This window comes from Calypte anna, chromosome 10 (assembly GCF_003957555.1).
Source record: "Calypte anna isolate BGI_N300 chromosome 10, bCalAnn1_v1.p, whole genome shotgun sequence".
NCBI lineage: Eukaryota > Metazoa > Chordata > Aves > Apodiformes > Trochilidae > Calypte > Calypte anna.
In genome coordinates, this window is record NC_044256.1 from 21,597,861 (window position 1) to 21,618,179 (window position 20,319).

The 20,319-nt window shown below is 56.7% G+C and overlaps 2 protein-coding genes across 2 annotated transcripts in view; one reads left to right on the top strand and one right to left on the bottom strand.

Annotated features, from left to right (window-relative positions):
- Window positions 1-545: 545 nt before the first annotated feature.
- Window positions 546-11,601, bottom strand: LOC103538232 (creatine kinase U-type, mitochondrial). The gene is made up of 9 exons (XM_030456672.1): window positions 11,108-11,601; window positions 4,143-4,341; window positions 3,690-3,785; window positions 3,351-3,572; window positions 2,765-2,850; window positions 1,744-1,867; window positions 1,464-1,598; window positions 996-1,121; window positions 546-795 (listed from the first exon to the last, which is right to left on the bottom strand). Exons 1-9 carry the CDS (start codon window positions 11,599-11,601, stop codon window positions 679-681), a joined length of 1,599 nt encoding a protein of 532 aa, XP_030312532.1. The 3' UTR covers window positions 546-678.
- PPIP5K1 (diphosphoinositol pentakisphosphate kinase 1) overlaps window positions 10,786-20,319 on the top strand; it is a 42,437-nt gene continuing 32,903 nt past the window's right edge. The window contains 8 exon segments of the mRNA XM_030456775.1: window positions 10,786-10,825; window positions 15,271-15,440; window positions 15,719-15,893; window positions 17,443-17,638; window positions 17,720-17,810; window positions 18,391-18,476; window positions 19,242-19,396; window positions 20,189-20,290. Of these exon segments, the coding sequence (XP_030312635.1) occupies window positions 15,747-15,893; window positions 17,443-17,638; window positions 17,720-17,810; window positions 18,391-18,476; window positions 19,242-19,396; window positions 20,189-20,290 (777 nt within the window). The 5' untranslated portion in view covers window positions 10,786-10,825; window positions 15,271-15,440; window positions 15,719-15,746.

Genomic DNA, 20,319 nt, shown 5'->3' on the forward strand with positions numbered 1-20,319 from the left:
AGGAGCAGGGCAGGGTTGGGCCGGATCGGCCCAGCTCAGCCACAAGTGTCGGGGAAACGGGGCTCCCGGGAAAAGGGGCTGACCGGTGGGTCCTCGCCCCTGCAGTGGTGGCAGAGCCCGGCGACGGGCTGGGCACCAGGACTGGCCCGAGACCATGGCCTGGGAAGTGCTGTCCGGCCCGCCGGGACCCCGGCGCCCGCCCCCGCCCCCCTTTAACGGGCAGTGCCAGCCCGGAGCCAGCAGGGGGCGCTGCCCTCCGCAAGGCACCGGAGGGTTACGGGAGGGCGGGTCCTGCTCCGGTCAGTGCCGCGGGGACCGCACCCGGCACTGCCCCCAGCCCCGATCCCTTGCATGCAGCAGTCCCTTGCAGACCCTCAGACTAGGGCAGCCCCAGCTGTCCCCCATCTCCCTCAGGGGAGCAGTGGCTCAGGAGAACCCGGGCCGGGCAGCTCAGGGAACCCAGACCCGGAAGGGTGTCCCTGGAAGGGCACGGGGCGCTATGGAGATGGGTGGGTGGTGGGCTAAGAAGGAGACAGAGCCATGGCTACAGCAGAACATGTTTACGGGGTCTGGCCTGGCGCGTTGCAGGTAACAGGACACAGCGACATGTTGGGCACAGAGATCACATAAGCTACGGGGCTGCTGGGTCCCGTGGGGCTGGTGCTGCCATGGTCCAGCTCAGTGCCGAAATTGCGGCACTGGTGAGGGGATACGGATATCCTGCCCTTTCTCCAGCCGCCGCTCACACTCGATCAGGTAGTTCACACCATCGATCACCAGCTGCACCAGCTCCACCTGCACCAGGAGCACACAAGGTCCTAACTCAAGGTGCCAGCCACGGCACTGTGGCCCCACTTCACAAAGGGCTGGCACTGCCACCCATCCCCACATGCTGCCCCAGCCCACGGGCCTGGAGATGTTTGGGTGCTGCAGACCTGTCATACAGACACGCTCCAGAACCACTCTCTCCAAGAGCAGCTCTTCCCAGCACCCACCTCTGACTTCCCCAGCCGGTCCAGGTTGGAGATGTCAAAAATGCCACCAGTAGCTGCGGTGTCCACACCACCTGTCCCACGCTTCTGTAGCCGGAGGTTCTCCAGGATCTTAGGGAAGCGGCTATCCTGGTGGCCACAGAAGGTGTCAGTACTCAGAGAGGCCATCAGCAAGGGAGCTGGGCCTCTGCAGCCAACTGCTTCCTGGGGCACCTTGACCCACCCATAGGGCCCATCAGCAGGCTCATGAGGAAGCCCTGCCCTGGGAAGATCAGGGTGACATGCAGGTCCCTAGTCCTTCCAGCTGCAAATGCAGGGGGGAGCTGGACCATATGTTTCCTGGGACAACTTGAGAGAGGTCCCGGTCTGGGTCCCGTGCAGCCCTGCACCTCTCACATGGATGGGCTCCCTGCACCCCATGGTTCTCTGCAGCCCTGTCTAGGCTACACACAGAACCAGCCATGGTCATACCTTGCTGAGCAGTGGCAGCTTTATGTGGACACCTGCTCGCAGCCCAGTGCCTAGGTTGGAGGGACAGGTCAGGATGTATCCCAGCCGCTCGTTCCACATGAATTCCCAGCCTCGCTCCTGGATTAGACGTTCCACCTGGGGCAGAGACACCAACAGCTGCTCAGTCCCTGGCATGGCATGCCTGCTTCTGGGTTGCTGCCCAGCCCAGCATAGGGGAACAGCCCTGCAGGGGTCCCTCTCCCTGTCTGTTTGTCTGTGGGGCTGGCTGGTGGGTGCTCACCTCCTTCAGGCCCCGACAGAAGCGCTCGAAGACACGCTTCATGTTGCCCCCCTTCTCCATGGAAATTACACGTGTGTGGTCCTCCTCATTGATCCAGATCAGGAATGTCTTCAGGTTGTTGTGCCTAGGGACAGGGCAATGTTCAGCTGTGCTGGCAGACAGCAGAGCCCCTATGCCCACCTGGCTACCCATAACCATGCCCCTTCTGCTCCTGTGACCATGCAGGGCAGCCAGGAGAAGCTCCTGGAGATGGGCCAGTGTTCATCCCTATATGCCACAGGCAGACAAATGGGTCCTGGGCTCTGGATCTGTGGAAGAAGGCGAGCTGAATGATGCCAGCGTGTTGACAACCCTCCCTGGCTTGGGGACAGCAGCACAGCTCCTGCACCATGCAGGCACCAGGAGGGGGCTGTGAGATGTGGGGTGTGCGTTGGGATGCTGGGTTCAGGGGTGGCTGGAGCTGGGGACCACGTGTGCCATGGAGGTTTTTTCCACAAGGCTGCCACCAAGCTGCTGTGCCAGCAAGGACCATGTGCTGGCTGACACTCCAGGGGGTCGTGGGCTGTTGTGTGGGGTGCTGTGTGGCTGAGCAGAGATGCTGGAGGGAGCAGTAAGGTGGCAGGGTAAGTTTAGGGGCAGGAAGAGTGTGTGGAGAGCCAGGAGGAGTGCTGGGGATGGCCAGGGGAGCAGAAGGCAGTTACAGGGTTTGAGCAGCTCAGCATGCAAGGTGCTGTGGGATGGTGAGAGGGGGCAGCACCAGCAGCAGCAGCCGGCTCTGAACTCTGACTTCTTAGGAGGACACTGTGGCTTGTGTTCAGAGTCTGGCTACTGGCTGCAGGGCACAAGGGGCTCCCAGGACAGGCACAAGCAGACAGAGCCCAGGGTCTGTCTGTGTCACCACAGAGCCTGGGGTGAGAGTGGCCCAGGGGAACATAGGGGGCTCCAGGAGCAGCCGCAGAGGGCAGCAGCATCCCCTGCCCTTCTGCCCTGCTGACTGCCTGATTCCAGGGCGGATCCTCACCAGATCCCTCGGGCGTCGGGCCAGTCCCGGGCCATTCCTGCTGCCGTCAGGAGTGGGGACACTGGCTTGTCGAAGAGGAAGTGGTCCTGGAGGGAGAGTGTGTGGGCTCACTGAGGATGCAAGGTGCCAGGGCACCTTGTCTCACCGGCCCCAGCTGCCCTGCAGGTGATGAACAGTGACTGCCCCAGGCAGGACAAGCTTTCCTCCTGTCCCCACCTGTGGGTAGGAGTCCCTGCCTCCCCGGCCAGGAAGACACAAGGCTGCTGGTGCACTGCCACCCCATACCAGGGGCTGGTGTGGCACCAGCCATGTGCCACATGACCACCTTCCCCTGGACATGGGCAGGGACATGAGGCAAGAACTACAAGGGGCTGTGAGCTGCTGCAGCTGTGTCCAGGGGGAGGGCTGAGCAGCATCATGAGCACCCTCTGCCGCATTGTGTGACTTTGACGGGGAAGGATGCCCTGATCCCACAGGACACTAGGGCTGGGAAAGGAGGACATGGCCTCCTGGAGAGGCAGTTCTGGGGAAAGGGTCCTGCCCTGTGGGCACCCGGGGTGGCTGGCTGGGAGCTGCATCCACTCACATCAATGAGCTGCTGTTGCTCCTTCTCTGTCATCTCACTGAGGCGGTAGTACCGGCCTGCCAGGTCTCCGGTGAGGCCGTTCAGTGCATCCACAGTCACCTTCTCCACCTCTCGCCGCTCAGCGCGGGTGCAGGCTGGCGGCAGGCTCAGCCCACGGATGCTGCGCCCAGTCCGGACCCGGGATGAGAGCACATAGCGCTCATCAAACTGTCCAAGCTTTATCTGGAACAGAGATGAGCCGGGGAGTGCTCATGGGGTGGCACTGATGCTGGTGGAAGCCCTGTCCTCCAAGACCCAGGGCAGGTCTCCAAGCATAGCACCACTGCCTGGCTCACACACCTTGCTGGCATCCAGGTCCGTGATGTGCTTCATGGTGCGGGGGTTGTACCCATTGTGACGCTCCTGAATCACGAGGTCAAACAGCTCTGCAAACACCTGGAAGCAAGCAGGAGGATCTGCAGCTCTGCCAAGAGCTCTGCACAAAGCCTCTGCCAAGAGTGCAGTCCCACTGCCAGTGTGGGGGACATGATGGTAGGGGACAGAGGGTGGCTACTGTGGCTACCAAACCCACACCAAACCCTGCAATGCAAGGGGCAACCCAGGCTGCCCAGGGAAGTGGGACTTGGGGCAAAGACAAGAAGATGGCACGGCTCTGAAGGAGCTCTGTGTCCCCAGGGGCTGACGAGGAGGAGGTGGGCAGTAACATCCCCAGCTGATGATGTGCCACAGGTACCAGATCTGCTCTGGCAGCCTGGAGAGCCTGAAGCCTGGCAGGGCTCCAGCAACACTCACCTCATAGGTTTCCTCATCGCCAGCCACTATGCCCACTGTCTTTATGAATGGGTGGCCAGGGTTGTCGACACCTGTCTGGATGCACTGGTCCAAGGTCCATCCATTTGGGGTTGCTTTATCACAGAGTTTGGCATAGAGGGCTGGTGTCAGGTTGCTGGCCATGCAGTTGTTGTGTTTCCGCAGGTCTGGGTACTCAGCGCTGCAGGAGGGGAGACTGATGAGTCCTTTGGGGCCAGGGGACAGCAGTGCTCCTGCCCTGGCCCCACAGAGACCCTCAGGGCAGGTGTGGGCATGGGAAGCTCTGAGGAGGAAGGTCAAGCTGCTCTGCTTGTCCCCACCAGCAAAGGCCAGCAGGGAGCGGGAAGGCAGCCACCAGCACCCCATGGGGAGGGCAGGGTGCAGGCCAAGCTGAGGGCTGACATTGCCACAAGGACAAGAGTCCACAAGCAGACCTGACCGATTGTTGGGGTGTGGCCCTTATCAGCCACACCGGGGGGCCCATGGCTGGGAGAGCTCAGCAGCTGAGTGGCGGGGCCATGTCAGCCACAGGTCCTCTGGGGCACTGGCAGCTGTTGGAGGACAAGCTGCCAGGGTGGCCTGGCCATGGAGGGGGTCTCACACACCTTCTCCCTGGGGCTGCCCAATGCTGCCCCAAAGGGAGGGTGCTGCCCCGCTGCCCCTCCTACTCCCGCCAGGTGCAGCCAGCAGGGCAGGCAGGGCACACAGCCTGTGGGAACCCCACCGGATACCCGCATGCTTGGGGACAGGAGATGGATTGGCCCCAATCCGCACCAGTGGAACCGCCCTGTTCTGGCATAGTTTATTGTATTAAGGAGACGCTTTCCTCTAATCAGCTTAGTGAGAGGCCGTCTCCTGACCTCATTCCCACTTTAGCCAGGCTTTTGTGCTTGTTCTGTGCTCAGGGGGATTGGTACGGCAGGACCCTGACAATACTCGCCTTGGCCAGACCCCTCCCTTCTAGGAGGTGGTGCCTCCACTCACCTCGGCAGGACAGAACTGCCCCTGCCAGCGCAGGCAACCTGGAGAATGGCTGGAGGGGTCCCGCAGCCTTGGGGAACAGTTACCTCTCCCAGGAGGGTGCTGCCTTGTGTGTGGGGGTGTCCATGGGGGAAAAGAGGATGTGGGGCTAGGGGCAGGTCCTGGCCGGTGTGAGCAGCAGGCAGCAGCACCCCCAGCAGTGAGCCCTTGGCACTCTCCCGGTCCTGCTGTGGGGTAGCAGCTCTGGCTGCAGCCCGTCCCGTGCTGCAATGCAGGGTGCTGCTGCCGCCTCCACCCTGGGTCTGCAGGCCAAGGAATGTGCGTTGGCCCTTCGCCTACTGCTTGGCTACTGCTGGTGGCTTCCTGCGCTTTGCAGAAAGCAAGGAGGTAGGGCTGACATTGTCTGCTCCGCACAAGGAAGGGCTGGCAGCTCCAGCCTGGGGCAGTGCCAGGAGGAGTTTGCTAAAGCAGGAGCTCGCCCCAGGCCGTGCAGGCCTGCGGGGGCTGCTCCCCAGCCACACACATCTGTGCTCTGTTCAGATGCTCCAGTTCAGAGGCTGACTTGTAACACGGGACGGAACAGCCTTGCCCCCAGACTCCCCCACTGCTCCTGCCCTGCCTCCCCAGGGAGAGATGCTCTGATATTTTGACGCATTTGCTGATCAGAATGGGACACTTGAACAAGTCCTCCCTGGCCTCCAGCTCAGCTGGTGCAGTCTGGCATGCCGGGCCCATAGCTTGCTGTGCTTCCAGCCTGGGGGCAGCAGACTACAGCCAGAGAGACAGCAAAAGTTGCTAAGGAAAGCAAGCTTACTCCAGTAAGCAGAAGACTGCTGAAGGTTTCAGCATGCTGCCTGCTGCGGGCAGTCTGTACCTTCACTGAGGTGTTCAGAGAACCCAAAACCCCGAGTCCCTCACCCCTGCCTGCAGCGTCTGTGCTTGCTGCAGTGTGGGTTTAGCTCCTGGTCTGAACGCATCCTCTCCAAGAACAGCCCTGAACCACAGCCAACAAATCTGGGAAATCTCTCTTCAGCCTTTCTAGAGCACCTGGACGAGGCTGGATGGTGCCAGGAGCAGCAGGCAGTGCAGGGATGGAGGTGCTGCAGGCTCAGCCCTGTGCTCACAAGCAGTGCCACACAGAGCCAGAGCAGCACTGCAGGGGACACAGCCCATTCCTTCAGCCAGCTGAATCCTGGCACTGTGCCCCCGCTGCATTCTCCTTGGTGTCCCATGTCCTCTGCTATAGGCATGAACGCAACACTGCATTTAGCCTTACTGGGGCTGCCTTGTCCCTTAGGTTTTGTACGCAAAGCTGGTCTGTGAATTAATGATCTTTCAGCACCATCTTTGCCTGTGAGGGTGGTGGACACTGGCCTAGGCTGCCCTGAGAAGCTGTGGCTGTCCCATCGTGCCTGGCAGTATTCAAGGCCATGTTGGATGGAGGCTTGAAAACAGCCCTGGTTTAATGCAAAGTGTCCCTGCCCATGAAGGGGGGTTGGGACAAAGATGAGCTTTAAGGTCTCTTTTGACCCAAGCCATCCATGATCTATGATTCTATGATCTTTTGTTCCCAGTGCCACGTGGCTGAGCAATGGGATGGGCTCTCCCCCTGGCTGCCAGCCACAAAGGCTGGAAGCGTCTCCAGTGGGAGGTGGGTGTCTGCCATGAGGGCAACTTGTCTTGGGCCCTTTGCTGCCACCGGTGCAGTCCTGCTGGGCTGCCCGGTGCTGCTGCCTTTATCTGTGACCCCAGGTAGCATCTCCCTACAGTTCCTGCCCTCTCTGCCCTTTGCCCGGAGGTGCTTCACACAGATGAGACCTGCTAAGCACCCAGCAGGTATTATTAGTCCACCTAATGGGCAGCACTTCCTGGAGTGGCACCTCCTGCATCTCTCTGCCCTTCCTTACGGCAGCTCCTCATGGCTAATCCAGCACCCTCCAGCACTCTCCCCAAGCCACCAGCTCGCCAGCAGTAGGAGCAGGAGCGGGGTGCTGTTAGGGTGCTGCAGACAGCCCAGCAGATCGCTCATTTCTGCCTTGAGGAGGGGGCTTTGGCTTTGGAAGGGAGCCCTGGAGTAACCATCTAAATGTGGAACCATGCCTGGTGTGGGACCTTGCCTGGCACTGGGCACATCCCTGCTCACATTGCTTCTTGGGGGTGTCCATGCCCCCTTGGTGTGGCCATTTGTACTGTGGCACCTTTGCTAAGCCACTGGAGCCAGTTCAGATCCCTCAAGGCCGTTATCAATGTCTCTGTAACTTAAAGACTAAAGGAATAAGCCCCCAGCTCGTTCACTCGCCCCCAACAAAACCATTCCCAAACAGACCCTCACAGAAAAAAACATAGAGCTTCTCAGCCACATCTCTTACCTTGATTTCATCCCCTCCTCCAGACTCACCTCAGATCCCTCCTTTGCCCAGACAGTGCCTGGCTGTTCCCCCAGCCCCTTCCTTGGTTTAAGCACCAGCATTCTGACCTGCTGCTTTTCCCCAGCCACCAAGCACAGCCAGCTTGGCCCCTGCCCCTAGCTACAACAAGGATACAGCTGATGCTTCGTGTGGGCAAGGGGACACTTGTGTGTCCAGGTTTGCAGGAGACACGTCAGCTCTCCCCAGCCCCAGTGCTCTGTTTGCAGGAGCAGGGCATGGGTGGGATGCCAGAAGGTCTCACAGGTTGTGGTGGTTTCCCTCACCCTCCTCAACTCAGTGAAGACCTGATGTCTGTGCCCTGCTGTGTGTTTCAGAAAACTTCAAAATATATCCCTCTGTGGAGGAGCATAGACAGTAACATGCAGCCTTCACCGTTCTTCAGATTCACTCCAATCTGCCTTCCCTATTTCCTGTGTCCGATGCCACATGTCCGAGGCCCCCGCGCACAGCTCTGCACAGGCCTCTCCGCCTGCAATGCAGCGCTGCTCGCTCACTGCATGGTGTTTTGGTGCAGGGATCACAGCAGCCGCATGTGTTTGGAGCAGGAACGTGCTGCCTCCTTCCCCACTCCTCTCCTTCACAGTGCACAGCCTCTGCCAGCATCAGGATGGCAAGGAAAACCCAATCCTCACTTTCCTGACCTGCCTCTGAGCTGTGCCAGCTGAGCAGCGCAGTGATTGGTGCAAGGCAAAAAGGAACAGGGTGGGTGGCCACCATATCCCTCTCCCTCCCAGTCCCACCCTGCCTGCTCCTGTGAGGCACAGGCAGCTCCTGCCCCAGCCCATCCTGTACCTGGGCTCTCCAATGCTGCTTGGGCCAGGCAACACAGACAGGACAGCCTTGGGGCTCCACGGACAGCCTGGGCCTCCTGAGGCCTGCCTAGGCTCTCCAGCCCACCTGAGGTAAGGGAGCAGTTTCAAAGCGGGCCTGACACAAGACCAGAGCTGCAGCTTGAACCTTGGCACTGCTCTGTAGCTCTGGCACTTATCTGGCTTAAGGATTAGGCACAGGTTGTGTAAATCGGCCAGCGGCTCCTGCAGAAGCCAGCATTACCCCAGAAGTACCCCTAAGCCAAGGCCACAGCCAAGTGTGCACCCACCTTGCCCTGCCCGGCCCCGTCCCACCGCCCAGGAGCCCTGGTTGCACACCTCGGGGCTCATCTTCACCCAGAGCTTTACCCGCAGGCTGGGCACCCGCGGGACCCTCAGGTCTCCCTTTTAAAAAACTGCCCCCGAGAGACGGAAGAGTGAGACCTGCCAGGAAACCTTTTCTTTTGGATAGAGAAAGTCCCTGTCCCTGGAGGCAGTCGCGTGGGAAGGCTGGTACATGCCAAATGGGGTGCGGCCAGGAGCTGTCGCCAGCCCCGGGGCTGCCCGGGAGCTTCTGTCCCTGCTCTGGCTCCAGCTCTCGCTGCCCGGGTGTTCTCGGGGTTTCTCCAGGAGGAGAAAAGGAGCCCTCTGCTGCGTCCTGTTCCCACCAGGACATTGGCAAGTCTTCCCTGACTCCCCCAACAATGGGGCCGAGCCCAGGCTAATGTCCCACCCTGGCCATGCTGCCCCGCCGGCTGACCCTCCTCCCCGGCAGTTCCCAGCCCTTGCCCCCTTCCCTGTCCCGGTGCTCCGTCACCGGCCAGGTAATGAGGCCGAGAGGAGACGCCCGGAGAGGCACCCACGGCCCCCGCCTCAGAGGGGGGTCCCACGACGGGGCCCCGTAGCAGCCCGGCCAGTGCGGGCGTGCCCAGACTGGCGAACAGGGCCCGGCGCAGCGCGGGGGGCCGCCAGCCGCTCGGGGAGGCCGGGCAGGGCGGCGGGGGACCCGCTGCGGAGGCGCCACTGCTCTGGGTGCGGGAACGGAGCCGTCCCGCCGAGGGCCACCGGTGCCGCGGGTCCCGGGGCCAGCGGGGGATCGCTTCCCGGGCGTCCTGGGCCCCAGCCTGCGGAGTAGCACCGTCCATCTCGCCACCCCCACAGGCCTCCCCGGGACCCCCTCCCTGGCCGAGGAGCTATGCGCCCTTCCCGGTGCCGCAGAGCCCGATCCCCGCCCGCCGCCCCCCATACGTGCGCCACCGCCGCGTGCGGCTGGTACCTGGGCGGGTAGCGCCGCCGCTGCCGGTCGCCCGCGCTGACCGAGTCCCGGGAAAGCAGGAAACCGGCGGCGAGGGAGCCGGCACCCACCATGGCCAGGAGGCCGGCAGAGCGGCGGGCGGAGAGGGCGCGACCGAAGGTGCTGGCCATCGCGGAGCAGCGGAGAGATTGTGGCGGGGCCGACGGGCGGGCGGACGGACGGACGTAATAATGGGAATGGGAACGGGGGCAGGAGGGGGGTGGGGGGCGGGGAACCGGCGGGGCATGAGGGGGGGGCGGTGGCACCGCCACCTGCTCGGGCGCCCCTCCCGCCCCGCCCCGCCCGCCGCCCCGGGGCCGCCGCCGCCTTCAGCACCGCGCGGCGGACAGCGCCGGGCCGGGCCCCACACCGAACCCACGCACGGGGCCTCGAACCGGACCCCGCACGGTGCGGGTGGGCAAGGCACGGCACAGCACAGCATAGCCCGCGGCGGCAAGGGCGCGGCCGCTGGAAGTCCGAACACCTGGAGACGGGAGCGGCGGACGCAGCTCTCCGGCGTTCCGGCGTCCCGAGACCTAGAGTGGTTCAGGGGCCGGCGGCCATTCTGGGCGGCACAGTCTGGGGCGGGCGGCGGCCACCGGCCTCCCGCCACGCTCCGCGCCACCATTCGGCGCCGGTTTCTCCCTCTGCCGTCCCCGCAGTCCGGGGCAGGACGCTCAGTCAGCGCACCCCTTGCCCGCGGCTCCGTCGGGGCCGCACCGGCGGGCTTTCACCGGAGGGGCTTGGAGCGCGCCCCTTTCTACCGCCGCAGACCGCGCGGGACGGGAGCGGCAGTGGGCGCTGGCCGGGAGCGCGATGCCCGGCTCCTCCGGCTCAGCGGGACCGGCGGCCCGGCAGAGTCACGGCCCTGCCCGGGGTCCCGCAGGGCGAGGAGGGCCCGCGCGGCGCCGTTGCCGTGGTAACGCGGGACCCGGCGGCGATGCCCGTGCCCAGCGCCGGGCCCGAGATCCACGTGCGCGCGGCACACTCGGACCGCAGCGCCCCTGCTGCCGCCGCCGCCGCCAGGGCCCGCCACGCCGCGCTCTCCTGGGGCCCGCCCCCCTCTCCGCCGATTGGCTGGCTACGGCCGTCAGCAGCCGCTGATTGGCTGACGCCTGCGCCGGCAGAGAAGGGTGCGCTCGGAGGCCGCAGGTGAGCGGAGGGAAATGGCGGCGGCTGGGGTGGCGCCCCCTGCTGCTGCCGCCGGCGGGGCCGGGATGAGCCCGGGGCTGGGGCGAGGGGCGGTGGCTGCGGGCTGGGCAAAGGGAGAGAAGCGAACGCGGGCGGGGGGCGGGCGGCCGTGCTGCCGCTGGGCCCGGCTCGCCGGCAGCTGTTGGGGAGCGCCGGGTAGGTCGCAGCTGCGGCCGGTCAAGGCCGAGCCGGAGGCCTGTGTCCCCCCGCGCGGGTCTCTCGGGCCCGGTGTGCCCGGCCTACCCCCGGGCCGAGAGATGTCCTTCGGCGGAGGGCGCAGCAGGCCGCTCCGCGCGCTGCAGCGGGCTCTGCCCGGGCGGGCCGGCGGGCGGGGCTGTGGACCGTCCCTGCCTCGTCTGAGCGGTCCCGCAGCCCCTCCCCGCCGCTGCGGGGTCTGGCTGGGAGCGGGGGGCCCTCTGGGATGCTGCGGCTAGGCCTGGCCGTGGTCGTGCCGGTGCCCTTGTCTGGGCGGCGCCGGTCCCGTCCCCTCGGCGTCGGGGCGGACCGCTGAGGTCGGCCGTGTCCCGGTGGCTGCCGAAGGGAAGGGTCCGGTCCGGTGTCCGGAGCGCCGGGCTGCGTGTATGCACCGGCCCCGTTCTTGGGCGGGAGAAGCCCTGCGGTCCGTTCGTTACTAAACCTTCATTAACAGTCTCGGAGAAATTCTGATGCTGTGAAGAATTTGTGCTGTTACACTTAACAATCTCGTAAATCTCGTTAAAAATTCTCATTAAAACCATCTTCTGTGACAGTAATTGATCATAGTGACACAGGAGCTCTGGGAACAGCATAACACTTGCTCAGATGCAGAAGCGATAAACAGGAGGTTTTTACTGAATCTGCAGGTGGTGTTGTTCTGCTCAGGGAACTGGATCGTTTTCCCTGTTGCTGTGTTGGGTTTGGAGGTACTGGTAGATTTGGAATTAATAAATATGCTGGTCGAGAAGGCTGAGCTTTACATTTAGAAGCATGACTTCAGCTTCCTAGTTGTGAAACACATTGAACTGTGTTCATAGAGCTTGGAGAGCTTTCTTGGCTACACCAAGTCCAAATAGCTTTTAATTATTAACTCTGGAATAGGCATTCTTCTGAAGTAATCAGGTGTCTGTGATAGGAGTACAACTTTCACCTTTTGAATCTGAGTATGTAATTAACCTGAATACCATAGCTCTTGTGACAATGGGGGTAGCTTTTTGGGCAAAGACACTTCACTGCGTGCATAGGTACTTTACTGATTGAGGCTCAAACTATCAGGTTTGGGGCTTTTTTGTTTGTTTGTGTTATCTGGTTGGTTTTAGTGCCCACAGCAGTTTCAGGCAGTTGAACAAGACATTGCCAGCATTAGTATTTTAAAATGTCAGGCACGTGTATTCGTAAAGGTTATGATCCTGCAGAGGCTTGTCCTGGTTTAAGTCAGGCTGTGGAAATCATCCTTGTAGCCTGTCTGCCTGCATTGGTGCCCTGTACCCCTCAGACCCCTACTGATGCTCCCCAGTGTGTGCAGACCCAGTCTCCCTGGAGCAGCCATCAGCTTCATTTGGTTCCTGCAGCCTTTGTCCTTCGGCCTTCTGCTGTAGGGGGTGTGCTTTCAAATTGTGCATCTGCACCTCGAGTGGGCTGTGTTTAAAAAAGAAACCAAAAAACAACACCCAAACCCACTCGCAGTGGCTAGTGCTACAGAAGTAGCAAAGTCAGTACAAGACCTGACCATACCTTCTTCTCTCTTGCATTTCTGGTACCTCAGAAGTGGGTAATAAAGAATAGGCCTCTTTATTCTGTGGACATCTGTATCTGAACAGAGCCAGAGTGATCTAATGTCTGCTAATGCATGGGAATCTTAAGGAGCTGAATTAGCCCCGGGGCACTTAGAGGCAGGATCTGTGTCTCAGTTTCAAGCTGTGTGTCAGCAGCTGCTGACTGTTGTGAGGTGATTAGGGCCTTTGTATGGTTGTGTAGCATATCGTAACTGCCCTTCCTGGAAAAGGTGTGCAAGAATGTCTTCAGCTGGCGTGGCTGGTGCCTGTGTACTTCCTTCTGTATCTGGGATGGGACTACCAGGCCTGGATATTCCCAATAAGCCAGAAGCATCTTTACTTCTTTGTGTGTGTGTGCCAGGGCTGTGTTAATGCTTTTGTTTCTCTTGGACAACACAGCCAGCAGCATGAATTCAACAAAATTTTCTTGCTGTGGTTAGTGAAAGGTGAGACCTGCAGATGTCTGACCTCTGGAAGCAGTGAGGATGATGCAGACCATTGACATCAGGCACTGTCAGTGCCTCTCTCAGCTGCAGGCTTGAAGAGAAGAGGTAACCATGTGGTGGTGTCATGGGCAGAGCACAGTATTGTTTCTCTAAGGGGAATTGCTAACTCCTGGCATAGAAACTCTTTGATAGCCTGTATGATGATGGTGGTGATAACCTAGATGATGATCACTAGAGCTGATGCAGGCATGCTGGGCACAACTTCCAATTGCTAGTTTTTGACATTAGAATAGAGGTGCATGTGCATGTTTCCCTTTAAAAGCAACAGTCTGCCTGAGTTTTAGATTATTTAGTTATGCCTGTAGCTAAAAGCTGTGTTTCGTCACAAGTCTGTAGGCTCTCTTGGTATAAATGTGGTCAGTTAAAGGATCTATTTTACAGAGAAACCTGAAAAAGGTTTTGATTATACCCTTCTCCTTTCCCCACACCAGAAACAACCTGAGATAACGAGGTTTTCCCTGTTAACACCAGGTAATGCCTGGTGCATCCTTGGTTGTCAGATTCAGCAAGGCTCTAGGTTTTGACCTGGTTCAAGTGTGGTGTCACAGCCTTTATCAACACTAAGAGCAAGGCAGAGACTTTTTTTTTTCTTGGATGGGTGCAGGAATGTAGAGAACCGTTGCTTTTTTAGATCTTAGGGCAAAGGTTTTCCTGCTGCTTGATCTGTTTTTTTCCAGGAGGGAGGGGAGAGTAAGGGATTGGAGAAACAACTCTCCTCCTCTTCTTGCATTGTTTACTTCATTAAGTCATAAGCTGTCAAGCTGGTGGTGTACTTGCTAGGGTCTTGTGCTGTGCTGGCATGCTGAGGCAGCAGGGCACAGGAATGAAAATGCATCCTGAGCATGCTGGGAATCTTATTCCAGTCGTCCTATGGAAATAGTAGGGCTATACAGAGCACACAGCAGAATTCCTGTGTAGCCTGGTCTGCTGACACTTGCTCCCGCCAGCAGAGCATAGGTGGGAATTACAGCTTGAGCTCTGTTGGAACACTCTGCTGTGCCTCAAGGTCTCTGTGGGAGCAGGCAACACCTGGCTTGGTGATCAAGCAGGAGACTGGCTGAGCTGGGAGTCAGGTGGAGCAGCTTGGAATCACCCTCAGCATGGTGGGTACAGAGTCCAGGCTCATTCTGTCTCCTCTGGTCTCAGCTGTGCTGGTGTTGGCTGCCTGGTAAATCTGGGTGGCTGACAGGCTGGCTGCCGAGCCAGCACTGGGCAGCATGATGTGGGACCTGCTCTGCTGCCCTCCTGCTCCTCTGGGGCCTCCCAGTGCTTACCCTGTCCTTCCCAGGAGCCTGCAGCCTGTCTGTGGGGAGCTGTGCTTTATTTCTACCCTTCTTTCCAAGGGATTTCCACAAGCAGCTAGGTTGCTCTCTGAGAGCTTGTTTCTTTTGCCTGTTCTCACCCTGCTCAAATGGATCAAGGCAACCTTCCTCCTTTGCTCTAGGTGAGGAGGTTCTCACCTGCAGCGGGACCATGTTGGCAGCTGTTGGTGGCATTGGGTGTGCCTCTGCTCTGTGGGAAGGAGCTGCCAGGGGACTGGGGATTGCCAGCTGTACATGACTGTACAGGCTCCTACAGTGCACTGGCTGTAAGGGAAAGCACGTTCAAATGAGGAGGAAACTCTGGGGAGAGGTGGAGATCACGTGAGAGCATGAGAACCAGTGGCAGAGAGAATCTTGTGTCAATTTTTAGGAAGCACTCGACATGAGGTGTTAAGAGCATTGTCTACTAAAGGTTGCACTTTATGCAGAAGGAATGCTTTTCACCTTTTTACAGTTGGGGAAAACACAGTGAAGGGCAGTGGCCTGAATGAAGGGCAGTGGGCTGACATTTTTGTGTGTGCAGCTATGGCCAGAGGTGAACAGCTGTGTACTTGGTGTGGACAGGTCTCATGTACTGTACCTCACCATTTCTGTGGCAGTCAGTGCCAGTGGAGGACACAGTCCTTTCCTGGTGTTCATGAAGCGTAGCTTGGATCCTGATAATCTGATTCCATGGTCACAGAGTAAATCAGAGCCAGCTTGCAAACCCAGGAGCCCCAACCTGCAACCCAAACTCTTTCTGCTGCTTCCTCTGTGTTCTATTTCTTTGCCAAAGGGTTGTCACTTCTCCATTTTCCCTGCTCAAATTGGTCTCTCTGTTACTGCAGGTCTTCTTGAGATGAAAGGATGAAAATTGGCAACTGGAAAGTCACTGGCACTGTCCTAAGCTTCATCCTAACTTCTGGAGTCTCAGTTGGTGCCTTTGGGTGTACAAGCCTGTGAGAGTGTCGGCTGTCCTCTTCCATCGTTTAGACAGTGGCTTGGACCATGCGTCACTGTAAGCTTCATGTGGTTTCAGCACTGGTGGTTGCACTATCCCTTTCCCAGTGGGTGCAAAGGGGTTCATTGCACAATGGAGCTGCCTCTCTAACATGAACCTGAGTCATGGATTCTCTCCCACCCCCAGGGTCTCCTGCTGGGTAGCATGTCCCTGGGCTCACTTATGCCAGATCAGTCCCTGCCCTCCCCACTGTCAACTTCATCCCTTAGCACAGCCAGCCCCGGGCTCACCCTGCCATGACCTTCTCTGTCCCTTTTTGTACCCTGTGATTCCAGAGCGGGATGGTTGGCCACCAAAGCTGCAATGTCGTCCCTGACGACCTCCAGTGAGGGAGAGAATTCTGCTCCCAGGTTTGTTGTCGGTTCCAGGGATGATGAGACAGACTTTCTGGGATCAAACATGAAGACAGATGAAACTGATTTCTTTGAAGATGAAGAAGAGGAGGAGTCGGTAAGGAGGTCTAGGCACTTGGGGTTGGGACAGCTGTGCAGGATTCCTGGGTCTCAGCCAGGGCTTGGGAGGTTGTGGCTGAGGCCGCAAGCAGTCAGGACTTCAGGCACCAGGATGTGGCACCGGGATGTGTGGCATGGCCCTGGGGAACAAGTGTCATTTCTGACAAGACATGTTGCACTGTCACACTGCCATGCTTGCTGCCTCACACTGATGTAGATCCCAGAGCAGCTGGCTGGTCTTCTTCAGGTATAATAGCAGATTTCTTTATCCTAGCTGCCTAACCCTCACACTGCTGTAAACCTTCCTGTTTAACCAGGGAAATCTTTAGGAAAACTGGGAACTGTGAAAAAGCCAAAGGTGTGTCTGCAAAAAGGAAACATTTATTGTTTTCTTTAACCTCCAGGGACAATATGCAGAAATGAGAATGATCTCCGTCTCCTGGCTGCTTTTGGTCCCCTTGCAATGCTATATTAGATGTTAGATATACTGTTCTGCATCTGGGACTTGGATGGTGCAGGATGCTGCTGCAGGCCACGTGCATTTCTGGGACTTTATGCCAGTGCAGTGGTGGTTTCTGTTGTCTCTGTACCTTCAGTTTCCATCACAAGTGGGTTGGAGACTTAGGAGCCTATATGGGCTTCCTTCAAACCCATGTGGTGTTATGTACTGTGATGCTCACTGAGAAACTTGTTTATCAGGTGTGGTGAACAATTTGAAACCCTTTCACTTCCCAGCTGTTGTTCTTGCAATGGAACCTTGGCTTTGCAAGTCAGTGCTGTAATTTCTAAAGTCTCAGGTTATGGTTTAAAGCCACAATTGTTTGTGCTGGGTAACCCACGGTCCTGTGTGTATCACTTCAGATGATCTCACTGCATCTAATCCTGCTTGGGCTATAATTAATCTATCAGGAAAACATCCAGTCTGGGGTTTCCTCACCCGTTCCTCCATTACACTTCCCTGTGCTTTTTGTATGCATACCTTCTCTTTTTACTTACTCAACTTAACTTTGTCCTACTGGATCTTGTACTTTTATCAGATATATGGAAGAAGACTTGTTACTATTTCTCTTTTACTTATAGCTACTTGCTGTTGTAATCTCCCCTTCATTTTTTCTCAGATAAGACAAAAATACCGAGCTCCTGAACTTTTTGCTATAAAACATTTGTGGCTCTTCTGTGAGCCTGCGTAAGTCCACCAGGTGTCTTGGTGAGTTATGAGCCAGAGAACATGGTGTGGGGTTCCAGTGCCTGCTGCTCGTTCAGGTGCCAGATATCTATTTCTGACCTTAACATTAGTGCCCAGTGAAAGGAGGAGGCACCTACTACCTGGCAAAGAAGAGGTTGTTTTGGGATGCTCCTTCATCATGTCCTTCAGTGAACTCTTAAGTGGGAGCTGGAAGTGTGTACAGGTTTGAGGCTAGCAGGACCTGTGAGAGCATAAGGTTGTAACAAAATCCCTTGTTCTGCATTGCTGCATTTCTACACTGATATAGCTTAAATTCAGTAAAGTACTTGACCCTGTACTAAATTGATCTGTTTTCCCTTAGCCACCTGAACGACAGATTGTGGTTGGAATTTGTGCTATGACCAAAAAGTCCAAGTCAAAGCCCATGACACAGATTCTGGAGCGTCTGTGCAAGTTTGAGTATATCACCGTGGTGATTATGGGGGAAGATGTTATTCTGAATGAACCAGTGGAGAACTGGCCCTCTTGTGACTGCCTGATATCATTCCACTCCAAAGGTAACAAGTCTGTGGCAGGCCTCAGCCTACTTGACATCAGACAAGGGAGCTCCTACTCATTCTTCCCCCCCTGTATTTCAGGATTCCCCCTGGATAAAGCAGTTGCTTATGCCAAGTTGTGCAAGCCATTTCTGATTAATGACCTTGATATGCAGTATTACATCCAGGACAGGTGGGTGTCTGGCCTCTCCGTAAAGCCCCCTCCTTCTTCCTTTGTGTGATTCTCCTCTGCAATATGCTGTGTAGAATTTGCCTTCCTGGCCACAAGCGGAGAAGTGAGGTGGGGAGGAAGGGGACCTTAGCAGTGGCTTTTGGGGTTGTTTCTCCAAAACAGGGAGGGGAATAGGTTTGGGGGTAAAACCATTGAGACTTGCCATGTTTGGTTTTCTGGTGCAGATGTCTTGTTAGGAATGGCTAGATGAAGTAGGAAGTGGAAGAGGTCTCACAGAATGGGAGTTTCCCAACTGACACAGGATGGAAAGAGTCCCTGCTGCACCTGCCTGGCCTGGGCATTGAGCAGCTTAGCGTGACAGGGCAGATCTGGCGTGGGTGGCATGTTCTAGGTGTCTGGAGTAGGACTGAGGCATGCCCCATAGCCTGTAGATCTTACCAGCAGAGCATGTGCTGAGAAGTATTTTCTCGCTGTCTTGAGGCTTTTTTGTGTTCCTCTGACTTTGTTCATCATCAGTGGGAGTGATGTGGCATGTGGAGGACCTTCTAGAGTCTTCTGACACTGTTTCTGTCCTCTGCAGGCGTGAAGTATATCGGATCCTTCAAGAAGAGGGAATAGACTTGCCTCGCTATGCTGTGCTTAATCGAGACCCTGACAGACCAGAAGGTTGGTGTCCAGGCTCTACTGAAAGCCATTTTCACATACTGTACTTGTCATGTCTTAGCAGTTTAGGTGGACTAAAAACCACAGGACAGAATTATTCTCTTATTACCCCCCGTCCACCCTTCCAAAGGGAAGATAAAAGGTGAATAAAGATGAAAGACTTAAAATTGGAAATGAAAAAAAACTGGAAACAGATTTACTAGAACAGGGGAAAGGCAGTAACAGAAGGGATAAAGAACAAAAATACAAATGTATACAGATATATGTGCAACCTGATCTCGATGCTGTCAGGGATGGGTGCTTGAGGGCACCTGCATCAGGGCTGACTCAGGAAAGGGCTACAGGGCTCTGCCCTGATGGATGTGGATTGTGAAGAACATGTGGAGAGCTGGTGGTAAAGGAGCACAGGGAACAGCAGGCAAGCATGGAGTGGTTGAAAGAGAGGAGGGGCTGATGGCATGACCTTGATGGAATATGGGCAGGGATGGGAGGGAATAGACCTCTCTGTGTGCTGCCCCTCTTAGAGTCTGAAAGCTCTCCTACTCTAGTTCCTCATGCTCAAACTCTTGACAGTAACATTTAAGATAACCTTCAGAGCACAGGTACAGAAAATCTTCTTGAAGAGGCCCGATTCACAGGTCTGTTGTTCTTTGTGGACAAAGGCCCTGCCAGCAAAGCTGTCTGAGTGGGCAGGACTGGAGGGCTTCACCTCTGCAGCAGAGCTGTCTCACCCTTTCCTAACACACTGCTGCTGTGCTTTGTCTTCAGAGTGCAACTTGGTGGAAGGAGAGGACCACGTGGAGGTAAATGGAGCTGTCTTCCCAAAGCCATTTGTAGAGAAGCCAGTCAGTGCTGAGGATCACAACGTGTACATTTACTACCCGACATCAGCAGGCGGCGGCAGCCAGCGCCTCTTCCGCAAGGTGAGGTGGGGGTCTCTGTCAGCTCAGACCTGTGGTTCTGAGACTCGTGTGGATTCAGGAGGGAATGTTGTGACAGATGAAGGGAAAAGGAAGTTTTTGTGTTGTCTAGACCTTGTTAGAACTTTTAGTCCAACCTTATCTACCTGGGAGTTGCAGGAAAACATGTTTTCATGGTGGTGCTGACTTGGCCTTCTCTATCCTCTGTTTTACCTGTGTCTTGTCCTGTCCCTTGCTGAATCACATGCTGTTTTTCCAGATCACTTCCTCAGTTTATAAAATAATTACTTAAAAAAAACCCCTTTATTTCATGCATCTACATATTATTTAAGATTATTTAAGATTAATAACCTTAAAATGATTGTTTCCTTAGCTGATGTGCAGGCATTCTGCTTGCTGCCTTACAAAAAATGGGAACATTGTCATGGTCTGTCCATGAGATCAGTCAGCTGTCCTAGAAGGAAGTTAAGTTGGTCTGATTTTCACCTGTCATTGTTTATTTTCATTTGCTTATTAGCTATGCTCCTTACTTCATAGGTCTTTATCCACTGTTTTTGTTCCGTGTATTTTATAGTGACTGAAGTCAGCTTAACACTCCATAACTTCTCTTTCAGGCCTGGAAAAGGACATATCTACTGCCTGTGTTTTGGAGTCTTTTTTCTTTTCCATAAATAAGTGTGCTGTAATAGCTGGGGGTTCTGAGAGGCAATCTGTTAATTCTCTGCACATTAGGCTTTTTGTTCTTCCATCTGAGAAAAGGAGCCCTCTTCCTTGAGGTGTTCGTTCTACTTTCAGATTGGTAGCCGGAGTAGTGTGTACTCCCCAGAGAGCAGTGTGAGGAAGACAGGCTCCTACATTTACGAGGAGTTCATGCCTACAGATGGCACGGATGTAAAGGTAAGGAGAAGCCTGGACCAGCCCCTTCT

Excerpts from the sequence above, each read along its gene's own strand:
- LOC103538232 (XM_030456672.1), bottom strand. The coding sequence starts at position 11,601 with ATGGTTTTAATGAGAATTTTTAACGAGATTTACGAGATTGTTAAGTGT. Across the intron at positions 3,573-3,689 it reads CGGACCTGGATGCCAGCAAG|ATAAAGCTTGGACAGTTTGA; the intron begins GTGTGTGAGCCA and ends TCTCTGTTCCAG. Across the intron at positions 796-995 it reads ACCGGCTGGGGAAGTCAGAG|GTGGAGCTGGTGCAGCTGGT; the intron begins GTGGGTGCTGGG and ends CTCCTGGTGCAG.